Source organism: Cervus canadensis, chromosome 31 (assembly GCF_019320065.1).
Source record: "Cervus canadensis isolate Bull #8, Minnesota chromosome 31, ASM1932006v1, whole genome shotgun sequence".
Taxonomy (NCBI): domain Eukaryota; kingdom Metazoa; phylum Chordata; class Mammalia; order Artiodactyla; family Cervidae; genus Cervus; species Cervus canadensis.
Genome location: NC_057416.1, coordinates 14162673 through 14174444, shown reverse-complemented (window position 1 = coordinate 14174444; position 11772 = coordinate 14162673). Strand labels below are relative to the sequence as shown.

The 11772-nt window shown below is 50.8% G+C and overlaps 1 protein-coding gene across 2 annotated transcripts; it reads right to left on the bottom strand.

Moving 5' to 3' along the window:
- Positions 1–726: 726 nt before the first annotated feature.
- Positions 727–2645, bottom strand: HELT (helt bHLH transcription factor). 2 transcript variants are annotated; one of them, XM_043454713.1, is made up of 4 exons: positions 2532–2645; positions 1983–2087; positions 1636–1732; positions 727–1254 (listed from the first exon to the last, which is right to left on the bottom strand). In XM_043454713.1, the coding sequence occupies exons 1-4, from the start codon at positions 2556–2558 to the stop codon at positions 758–760; spliced, it is 726 nt and encodes a 241-aa protein (XP_043310648.1). In that variant the 5' UTR covers positions 2559–2645; the 3' UTR covers positions 727–757. The 2 variants fall into 2 exon arrangements, with proteins under 2 accessions (XP_043310648.1, XP_043310647.1); XM_043454712.1 differs by having other exon boundaries at positions 734–1257.
- Positions 2646–11772: the final 9127 nt, after the last annotated feature.

The following is an 11772-nucleotide window of genomic DNA, read 5'->3' as shown; positions in this document are numbered from 1 at the left end:
ACTTCAGCTTTCTGAGCCCTAAGGCACTCAGACAGTTGTCTGTCTTTCGAAGATGAACTTCATCGGATGTTGTTTTTAAGCCGCACTCGGAAGTCACCTCCTCTACATATTTTTAACCAGACAGGTGGAGGCTGTAAACCTAGTCGCTGCATCCCATGGGCCTGGGTTTCCCCGCGCTCCCGGTCAGCGGTCAGCAGGCCTTCTCCGGGGTTAGGGAAGGGCGTCAAGGTGGGAGCTGGCGGAAGTTTGCCACAGCCAGCTTGGGGAGGGTCCTTCAATTTGTATTTTTTGAGAGCCGTGGGCCCTGTGCCTCCCATCCGCCCTTCTCCCAGAAAAATTCCCAAGGTGCGCGTGAGGAGGAGGCGGGTCTGGAGCCCGGGTGGAACCGCGAAGCCAGCCTGGAAGCGACCCCTCCACTTGGCCTCCTCACCTCCTCCGTCCCCGCGCGGCGACCCACCCCTTTCCCCACCCAAATAACTGAGGGTCGTCACCTCAGCCAGCATCAGCCTTGTGCCTGAGACCCCTCGGAGGGGATGGGTTTTAGAAGAGCAAAGGTAACAAGAAATCCGTCTCTCTGGGACTTTCAGAAAGCGTTTATTGCCAGGGGGAGGTCCTTCAGAAGACGAATTCGCTTTTGACCTCCCCCCACTCAGCTTCCCCGCCCCCCCCCCACACACAATATTTACACTTGTACAATGTACAGTATTTCTCCCAAGCAGTGCCCAGAGCGCAGAGCAGTCTGCGGGATTTGTCGGCGTCAGAGCACCGGGGGGTGCTGGGGCGCGTGCAGGTTTAGGGCGCTGGGGTGCGTGTGGCCGATGAGGTTCAGGTAGTGGCGGTCCAGGCCCTGCCCGGGCGTCAGGAAGGCGCTGTGCTGCTGCGCGGGGCTCGGGAGCGGCACGGGCGCGCTGGGCAGGTAGGGCAGCGCGGGGCTGCGGGCCGCGCCGTGCGGCCACGCGAAGGGCCCCGGCGCCGCGCCCTGCGGGAACACGGACGCCTCACTCGGGCTGTGGCCCGCCAACTCGGGCCCCGCTGGGTGCAGCTGGTAAGAGAAATCCGGCTCCGGGAGCGAACCCAGCGGCTGGAAGGCGGGCTCGGTGCCCAAGCGGGCCTTGGACTGTAAGAAGGCGAGGATGCGCGCGTACTTGGTGTCCTTGGTCTCCATCCGCTCCACGGTGGTGAGGTAATGCACTAGGTTCTTCATGCACTCATGGTAGCCGTAGTGGAAGTAGTTGGCAAACTCTGCTAGCAACTCTGCTGGAGGGGCAAGGAAAACGGAGAAAGGGAAAACTGTGAGTGGCCCCTTCCTGACCGGGAGCCTAAGGCAGATGCCAAGCCCCTCCCATCACGTTTTCTGGCCGGTTTCCATTCGAGGCCCGCCCCTCTCTTTCCAGCCTGGAGACTGGAAAAACCGCAAGCCAGCGACCTCCTTTTCCTTAGGAGTCTGCCTCACCCCTCCCCACCTGAGAGGAGGCCTTAGAACCTGCATCCCCAGACCCCTGTTCTGCAGCCCCCCTGAGCTTTCTCAGGACTCAGGGCCCCGCCCCCCGCAGCATCCAGAGAGGGGGACCTTGACAGACCACTTTATTCCCGCTGCCACCCCCAGGGCTTGTGTGGCGCACACTCCCTGCCCACCTTTTTCCCTTCCCCGGGGAAAATCGGCGGAGTGCAGGGCTCTCAGGTACTGCACGGTCATCTCGAGGATCTCTGCCTTCTCCAGCTTCCCAGAACTCTGCAAAAGGACGAAAAGGCCCAGACGGTGCGGGCTAACCCCGGGTAGGCTGGGTGCACCGTTTTAACCCGAGGGGACCATCGAGCCGAGCCTGGGCGCCGCTGTGGATCTGCGCCAGGGCCGCCTGGGGCTCAACTCAGCCCTCAGGGCCCCGGGCAGGGACCCCGCACCTACGGCCCTCTCTGGCTCCAGACTCCCGGCATCAGAGGATCCCCAGCGCCAGCGCCGTTTTCTCAGCTGCCAACATTACCTGCTTCGCCAGGGCCATGGGCACCGTCTTGCCCAGCTCGTTCAAACAGCGGTTAATCCGGTCTCTCCTCCGCTTTTCTATCACTTTGTGGGAAACGGGGGTTCTCTGAGAACAGAGGTTTGTTTGTCCGTTTAGAATGTCTTTGCCCAGAGAATCATCAAAGGCACGGCTGGCACAGCCGTCTGCCAGCCCTCAGTGCTGCCCAGGGAGTCGCCCCAGGCCCCTGTCCCCCCCACACTGGGTCACACGAGCTCTGTCCTCTCGCACCTCTGTTGATGCACTCCGCTTCTAACCTCTGCGGGGTCACAGCGCCTTGCTGAGCACCAGGGCCATGGGGAGGTGGCCACCAGCTTCCAGATGTGGCCTCCACCCCGACTGCGGAGTCCCCTCTAGCTATCCTCATTTCCTTCCCAAACCACTCAGGATTCCTCTCCAGGAGAAGTCCTGTGTGACCATGTCCCGGCTCCTCGGTCCAGCCAGGTGGTGGTTCTGGGAGTCAGACACCCCCACCCTGAAGGCGCAAGAGCCATTTGGACTCAGCTGACTCACTTTGCGTTCCTTGAGCTTGTCTGACATTCTGATCAATACGCGCCCTCAGGAGAGGCGGTGGCGCGAGACACCCGTCTGCTTTTCCCCTCGTGTGCCTCCTCGAGTGTCCCAGGTAGACTGTAGCCTCCCAACTACGAGGGTCTGCCTTATAAAGCGGTCATCTAGGGCGCCAAGTGCATTCACGACTTGAATTATTCCATAGGATTAGGGGAGCTGCGTTTGGGGGATGCATGCATTCAAGATCAGTTTGGTTTTTTTTTTTTTTTAAGTTAAGAAAAAAAAATTTAGCAGCCGAGGGGGGCGAGTTGGGGGCAGATCAGCTTTGTTAATCCACGTGGCCCTTCAAAGGACACGTGACCGGCGGGGGGAATAACATTTGCATGGCAACAGCCCGGGTGGGAAAGAGGCGGTAAACCGGCGCCGGCGGGTGAGCGAGCGCAGGGGCGCAGCGGCTGTGGGCACCGGGGGGCGAGGACCCTCACAAAACAGTGTCGCCTCCTTTAGTCCCACCGCTGAGTCTCACACGATTGCCTGTTTACAAATCCCAGCAAGCCCACAGTCCCAGCGCCGAGTGCGTTTTAAAGCCTGTCCAGAGTCATTAAAGTAATTAAGTAAGCCTTTAATAGGCTGTTCCGCCGGGTTCAAGGGAGAGCTCTTGGAGACGGAGGCGCCCCGTTTGTTCCCAGGCTTTTCTCACACGACTTGGTGACACGTCCATCTCCCCCCTTTTTGTTTACCCCGCTTTATTTGTCCGGACATCCCGGCAGGTGTGGGGCTGCCGCTGGCACACGAGGCCCTCGCCTCGCCTCGCCCCTCCCGCCGGTCTTTGGCACGCGACGCTCCCCCCACTGCCTGACCACATCACTTCGCTGCCTTTCTTTTCTCCTCCCTCTGGCTCTCTCCTCGCGGGGGGAAGAGGCTCAATTTGTAGCCTATTATCCTATACGGAAAATGTCCATTGAAAAGTATGAATAGTTTCATTGGGCTAAATTTTAATAATGCCAGAGGGTGGGGGAGGAAAAACAGGCAGGCGTGTGTGTGTGTGTGTGTGCATGTGTATGTGCGTGTGTGTGTGTGTGTGTGTGTGAGGGGGGTGGTGGGAGGATTGGGGGCAACACGGGGAAGAGTGGGCTGAGAAGAAAAGGGGGAATGCAGCTGGCCCCGGCGATCATTATGCGACGTCACCTGCGAGAGGGGGCGCCTACAGACCCCTATTCATTTGCCTAATTTTGGTCAATTTAACAAACTTCAGGAGAAATTATTGTGGCTTTGTCAGGGAGGGTGAAGCCTTCTGATCGAATTAACAGCATGTTTTGATCCGGTAAATGTCATTAGAAAGGGAGAAACAATCGCGCTTAGAGGGCTCTAAGTAATGCGCCCAAGTGGAGACGCCAAAGCGCACGGCTCACAAAGGGAGCAAGTCGCTGCCACAGGGAACTTTTGTACCCGCCCATCGCCCAAGTTTTGACACAAAAAGGCATTATTTCATACTTGAATACGTTTAATCCAACGATTGTCTATTTTCTGCAAACATATTTTCACAGCATTGTTAACTTTTTATGTCCCCCTTTCGCGGGCGCCTTTTCTTAACGTTTGGGGGCGGGAGAGCGCAGACACTTTGGGCATCAATATTTGTCACTGAAAAGGGTTCCGTGAAGTTAGGGAAGTTGATCTCTTTTTTATGTTTTTAGAGAGCGAATATATAGGGGGAGGAGGAGGGAGGGAAGGCACAGACCGAAACGAGGGAGGAAATTTGCTGGACGGGCCCGTGGGGAAGGAGGGGGGTGGCGGTGGCTGGGAACTCGCTCCGCCTGCGCCTCTGCGGGCAGCCGGGCCCAGCAGCCGGGGGCCTCCTCCCCCGCCGCCAAGCCCCGCTCACACGAGCTGCCTAGGAACCCACCCGCACTCTGGGGGCTCCCGGCTTGAGGGCGTGGGAGGGGTGCGGGGTGAGCTTTCTTGCAGATGGAAACTATAAAAATGGTTTTTGTTTTATGACCTGCTCTAGAGCCACTGAGCTCTCCCTTTTTTTTCTAACCTGTTCCAGTTGAGAACAACTGAGACCTCTCCTGACACATCTTTCCCTCCCTTTCTGCTCCCCACCTTTCTGCCTAAGTTCTCTCTAGGCTGTGGCAGGGCCGGCTCTCCCTTTGGGTGTCCTTAGTCCTCAGCAGAGGTGGCTGGGGGGTGAGCGGAGCCCTGCTCTCCTGTGGCACCTGGGGAGCCTCTAGGGCGCAGAGGCTGGTCTGGGGAGCTGCGCCTCCAGGAAGCCAGCAGCCCACTGCTGCAGCCTGGAAGGTATGGGGCTGGGTTTGCACGGAGCACCCCAAGGGTGTCCCTCTCCGTCTTGCTTTCAGTCTCCTCCTGACGTTTCTTTTCTGCTTCACAACAGATTGGACACGACCCGCACCCTCCCGCAGGTTGCTCTGCCGGCAGCCAGTGCCCTCGCAGGGGTTGTCGATTTCAGTATATTCACTGGCACACAAAGGGATTAAACACGAACCCTTATCATCCAAATTAACTAACGTGAATGGGTAAAAGGCAGCGCGCACACGTCTCACCCCCACCCCCTTTTTAAGCCAGCAGACTAGGAGTTGATCCTCTTACTGCTGGTGTTAACCGCCAGCTGCAGGCACCTTCCACGGGCCAAATTTCATTCTGTGCAAACTGTTTAATTTCTCGTCTTTGCTTGGAAGCCAGGGTCCAGAGCTTGCCGAGGGCTGCAGGTCCCCTTGTCTGGGTTCAGGGGCCCAAGTGAAGGTGGGTAGGTGAGTGGAAGTGGGGTGGAAAGGTGGCCCTCCTTACCAGGTCCTTGTGGCTGCAGTCCTTTCTGGGAGACTGGGAAGCCCTCCTTTCATTCAAGTGAGGGAAAGGATATGTTTTATTTGTAGGCTTTACTCACCCTGCCAGAAACAGCGTGCTGGGACCATCATAGTCACCTTCCCTTTACTCCTCCTCCCCAGGATGGTGATAAAGTAAGTGTCCCCTGATGTTGACATAGTTTCCCCTCAAAATGAGAGCAGAATAATGAGAGCTATGGTCCCTGGAGCCAAAGAATTACTTAGATTCCAGCTCCACCACCTAACCCTAACCTGGGTGAGACTTTGGGCTGTTCACTGAATCTTGCCATGCCTCAGTTTCCTCTTTGGTGAATTGGAGATAATTACTGTATCTACTAGGTCACAAGGTGGTCACTGGGATGAAGGATGTAAATATAGGCAAGATGCCTAAAGGAAGGCTTCCTTACTCGATTCATACTTTTACTTTGCCTGGAAATCACTTCTGCAGTGGTTCTCACATAGTGGTGTTTTGTGGGGTTTGTGCTGTTGTGTAATATTTTCATTCATTTCATAGTGTTTCTCATTGCTAAGAAAGCTTCACTTTCCCTGTAAAAGCCCCAGTAATTTTACCTGAGGTTTGTTAAGTCGACCAAAATTAGACAAATGATGAGGGGCTTTAGATGCCCCCCTCGTAGGTGACATCTGCTAGTGCTTGGTGGACAGCTTTGCGTCCCAGGGATGTGAGGCTGAAAGAGGCTCCCAGTGCAGAAGCCCCTCAACTCAACAGCATGGTCATTTCAAGCGAGTTAAACATTCGCATCAAAATCAAAGCAAAGCTAGGAAGTAAGACTGCTAAGAAATTCAGTTCAGTTCAGTTCAGTTGCTCAGTCGTGTCAGACTCTTTGCGACCCCATGAATCGCAGCACGCCAGGCCTCCCTGTCCGTCACCAACTCCCGAGTCTGCCCAAACCCATGCCCACCGAGTCGGTGATGCCATCCAGCCATCTCATCCTCTGTCGTCCCCTTCTCCTCCTGCCCCCAATCCCTCCCAGTATCAGGGTCTTTTCCAATGAGTCAACTCTTCGCATGAGGTGGCCAAAGTACTGGAGTTTCAGCTTCAGCATCAGTCCTTCCAATGAACACCCAGGACTGATCTCCTTTAGGATGGACTGGTTGGATCTCCTGGCAATCCAAGAGACTCTTAAGAGTCTTCTCCAACACCAATTAGACGATGCTAATTCTATATTAGTCTGTACTTAGACTCCTGGCCTGAAGACCTTTGTTGGAGAATACAGCAATTATAAATAGAAAATGTTTATTATTGTGAATATTATTATTATTAGCTATATAGATTTGACCTGTAGCTTCCAAACACTGAAAAATGGACCCTTTTATGTTTCTTTCCAGCTCTAGAAACTGCAGATTTGCAAGCTTGGAAAGGGGAAGGGTTACTGAATGGAAAGGAAAAAAAAAATCTAGTGGGTGTTTGGAAATGTCAGCTGAATTACTCTAAGACTGTTCTGTGTGATTTCAAATCTCTCCCTCCCATCTTAATCCACAGATTTGTAGATTCATTAGTGGGACTGGGGGCTTTATCATGTGGGGAAATGTGAGGAGTCTTGTCAGAGAGTGGAGAAAACACAACGGCAGCTGACTCTCCTGTACTTCTTTTTTAAAAATTTATTTATTTTAATTGGAGGATAATTATAATATTGTGTTGGTTTTTGCCATACATCAGCATGAATCAGCCATAGGGATACGTGTGTACACGCCATCCTGAACCTCCCTCCCACCCGCCTCCCCAAGCTATCAGAGCACTAGCTTTGGGTGCCCTGCGTCATACATCAAGCTCACACTGGCTATCTATTTTACATACGGTAATATGTATGTTTCAATGCTATTCTCTCAAATCATCCCACCCTCTCCTTCCCCCACTGAATCCAAAAGTCTGTTCTTTATGCCTGTGTCTCCTTGGCTACCCTGTAGGATTGTCAGTACCATCTCTCTCCATTCTGTTTATATGCATTAATATATGGTATCTGTCTTTCTCTTTCTGACTTCCATCACTCTGTATGATAGGCTCAGGTCCATCTGCCTCTTTAGAACTGGCTCAAACACATTCCTTTTTACAGCCGAGTAATATTCCACTGTGTATATGTACCACAACGTCCTTATCCATTCCTCTGCCAGTGGGCATCGAGCTTGCTTCCATGCCCTAGCTCTTGTAAATAGTGCTGCAATGAACATTAGGGTACATGTGTCTTTTTCAGTTCTGGTTTCTTTGGGGTACATGCCCAGTAGCAGGATTTCTGGGTCCTATGGTGGTTTTATTCCTAGTTTTTAAAGGAATCTCTGTACTGTTCTCCAGTGTCTCCTGCACTTCCGAAGTTGCAGGAGGACAAGGCCTGAAGAACAAACCCACCTCGGGCTCTATTTCTGAAGTGAGTGGGCTTTCAGAATTTGGGACCGCAGGCTGTTCTCTGAAAGAAACCCAGAAAAGCATCAAGTCCCACACCCATGTTCCCACCGAGGAACCTGAGCTGCCCCAAGGGGCCCTGGGAACGACCGTGGTGCACGGCAAGCCGATGTCCAAGCTTGTGTAGATCTGTTGTGTGACTCCAGGGTCCATGGCCTCAGCTTTCTCCTCTGTTCCCGCGAGGAGAGTCCCAGCAGGGATGCTGTGATTCAGGACTGGCAGACCCCTCTGTAGGGTGCTGCTGCCCTTGGCTGGTGTGACTGCTGTCAGAGGCATCAACTCTGCCCTCAGGCCTCTGTCCACGTGCTCCTGCTTCTCCCAAGCCCAGTGATAACAGCGTGTTGTGGGCCCCGACGTGAGTCAGAAGCCCGGAGCACCACACAGAAAGGGTAGGTGGTTCAGGGGCGTGTTCTCTAATGAAGAAGAAAAGGTCTGTGCTTGTGTAAGACCCGGTACAGTAGCCTCAACACAACAGTCACTCTCCGTGCCTAGCAGCACACATCCTGTTGGGTGGGTGACTTCTCTGGACTTTTCCTCACTCAGCATTCCTAATTCTTCTCTTCTTTGTAATCGAGAGTAGTAATCTCATCTCAACAAGGAAGTCAACAGGAGGTATGTGGCAGGGGCTTGTCAGAGCAGCCAGGTGACCAGTTGGAGGGGCGAGGGTGATGGGAGTGGGAATAACAGGTGGTCTCTTCAGCCATGAGGACATACATTGAACTGTCGGCTTTTATCTGCACCCCAATTTAAAGGAGACCAGAGATGTGGGAAAACTGTTGTTCCTAATAGAGTGATTGTCTGGACTTCAGTCTTCATCTCCTTTGTTTGTGCCTTGACACAATTTAGTTCTTTGCTTTCTAGCTCTATTTTTAGATATAGTACCTGGCAGTTTTTGCTGAATAAGGCAGCAGCTCTGAAACCACAGTGAGGCATCAGCCCCCTCGTCTATCCAGTGGCCCAAATGCTTTCAGCTTCTCCATCCTTGAGGGAGGTCTCGAAGCCCTACACACATACCTCTCACTGCCTTCAGAGGTTGGTTTTACTGTGTTTTAAGTAAAAAGGAAGTTCTCTAATCACTTGCTGCTCAACTGTGGTCCTCAGACCAATGGAGTAGTAGTCACCTGGGAGTTCATTAGAAATGCAGAACCTCAGGCCCCTCCCCTGACCTAGCAGAATCCAAATCTGCATTTGAACAAGATCCCCAGTTGATTTCTGTGGACTTCAGAAGCACCACTCCGCTGAAGTTGGAGGCTACCATTTGCCTCCCCTGGTGGCTCAGATGATAAAGAATCCGCCTACAATTCGGGAGACCCGGGTTCCATCCCTGGGTCGGGAAGATCCCCTGGAGAAGGAACTGGCAACCCACTCCAGTATTCTTGCCTGGAGAATTCCATGGACTGAGGAGCCTGGAGGGCTAGAATCCACAGGTTCATGAGGAGTTGGACACAACTGAGTGACTAACACATGCACATTTGGTATTTAACAGCTGAAGGTTACCAGAAAATCCCAGGTAGGAACGGATCCCCTAGAATGATAGGAGCAGAGGAAGAGGGGACTTTCAGGCTGTCCTAACTGCACAGATGGAAAGGCTTCCTATGAACCAGGGAGCTTTGTAGCACTGCTTGTTCCAAGTATTCTATGGGTATTGGCAATATTTTCTTTAGTATTGTCTGCTATGTGCAATGATTTATTTCCTGCATGTCTCCCCAGAACCTGCCAGTTGTAGATGCTCAGTGTAGTTTTGATGAAGGAAGGAAAACTGGGAGAGGAGCTTTGGGGAATCTTTTGGCAGTTTGTCACAGGCCCCATAAGGTAATAGTTTATCTTTTATTTTTGGACTTTTACAAGAACCAACTAGAGGAGGTGTGAATACAACTATTGAGTGAGAACACTCATAGGGAGATTCCTGAAGAGGTGAAGGAGTTGTTTTCCATATTTTGACATTAACATTGCTTAGAAAGTCTATTAAAGGTATTGTAGTGGTTTAGTCGCTGAGTTGTGTCCGACTCTTGCAACCCCATGGACTGTAGCCCTACCAGGCTCCTCTGTCCTTGGGATTTCCCAGGCAAGAATACTGGAGTGAGTTGCCATTTCCTTCTCCAGGGGATCTTCCCAACCTAGGGGTTGAACCCTGGTCTCCTGTATCACAGGCGGATTCTTTATTGACTGAGCTATGACAGCTCTCTCTTAAAGATAAATAATAGTAGAGATAAATAAAAAATAAAAATTAAAAAAAGGTAAAAATAAATAATAAGGATACTGTGAATGGTGTCAATTGTGGGCTTCGATTTTTCCAGGCAACCGGCTTTTCTCTTGGGGCTGATCATTCCAGCTCTTTGCTCTGTGTTGACTTGTGCAACATCCAGAAGTCATCACAGGGAGCTTCAGCTTAGTGAAGAAAGGGGAGTTCTTTCTGTAGCTTAAAGATTTCATCTGCTGATAGGGCAACTTTGCACACAAAATTAAGAGGTACATGTTGCTGACAATCAAAAATTATCGTAGATTGCAGCAAGTAACATAGAAGTTTGGGTGAAGATTCTGGAAGAGGAGAAAATTACAGGAGTGTTAACAGATTCCGTCGTGTGGGCAATAATCCCTCTCACCCCCCACCTTCTTCATTCTTCCACCGCTAGAATCAGCATTTACTGTGTGCTTGGCACTGTGTGGGCCAACCCTGGAGTCACTGAGAATAAACACACAACTTTTGGAGAATCTGTAAGTTCTCACAAGTGAAAAGGAGACCCCGACTAAGGGGAGAGTTCCTGAGGGCAGATCCCATCCCTCATTTGCCTGTTTGTTGGTCCACTTTAAATTTCCACCTTACTGCTTGTGGTTACTGTTTGATTTGTTTCTTTATGCTAATCATACCGATTCAACATTAATATGAGGAGTTATAAATGCCCTCCTTTTTAAAACGTCATTGCTGCCGAGACCATTAAGGGTCTCTCATTAGTGTGAATTGATGTAACTGGATTTTAATTTCTCTCTGACACCAAACTAAAGAAGGCTGTCAAGAAAACACATTTTGAATGAGATGCAGGTGATTTAGGAAGAGCGGATGTGTTAGTTTTCTGCTGCCATAAACTTGGGGGCTTAAACCAACAGACATTTATTCTCTCAAAATCTAGAGGTTGGAAGTCTAAAGTCAGTAGTACTGGGCAGGGCCACACTTCCTCTGGAGGGGCTGGAGGAGAATGTTTCTCACCTTTTCAGCTTCGTGGCTGCCTGCAGCCCTTGGCTTGTGGTCACATGACTACAGTCCCCACCACTGTGGTCACTTTGATGTTCTCTCTTCTCAGTGTCAAATCTCCTTTTGCTCCTCTCTTACAAAAGGATGCTTATGTATCCTTAGTGCATTCCTGACTTAAGCATTGCCCCCTATCAATCTAACCCACAAAAAAACAGCCAGATAAACATTTTAAAATGTAATTATGAATTCTGTTCTTGTTGCTCATGTAATAAACCTAGCATATTCCTTCAAGTTTGTGTAAATATTTATTTTCCATTTACTAGATTAACTTAACTTGGACAGTGAGATATACAACAGCTTAAATAGAGGACTGACATTCTTCCAAACTCAAAATTACCAAAGGAAGAATAAAACAATACTGTGTAGCTTCCAGAATATGTCTGATCAGTAGTGGGTCATTCATTCTCATTTATATTATATGTATGTTATTTGTTTGATGTGTATCTTATGTATGATGGAAAGATTGCAACTGTACTTAGTTCTAATCAATAAAAACACAGACCTTCAAAAAAAAAAAAAGAAAAAAAGGTCGCTTATGGTTGCATTTAAGGCCTATCTGGAAAATCTCCCCATCTCAAAATGCTTAATTTAATACAATCTGCAAAGTCTCTTTTTTTGGCCTTTATACACTTGCAGGTTCCAGGAATTAGGACATGGGTGCATTTTGGGGGCCGAAGCCTCCCGTTCCTGGTGAAGTGCTATGGTGGGATCTGAGACAGCATCTGTGCTCTGATGCTC

What these genes read in the sequence shown, in the direction of transcription:
- HELT (XM_043454712.1), bottom strand. Translation starts at nt 2,558, where the DNA reads ATGTCAGACAAGCTCAAGGAACGCAAA. An exon ending in ACAAGCTCAAGGAACGCAAA is followed by an intron (nt 2,088 to 2,531) that starts GTGAGTCAGCTG and finishes CTCTGTTCTCAG; the next exon opens with AGAACCCCCGTTTCCCACAA. An exon ending in CCATGGCCCTGGCGAAGCAG is followed by an intron (nt 1,733 to 1,982) that starts GTAATGTTGGCA and finishes GTCCTTTTGCAG; the next exon opens with AGTTCTGGGAAGCTGGAGAA.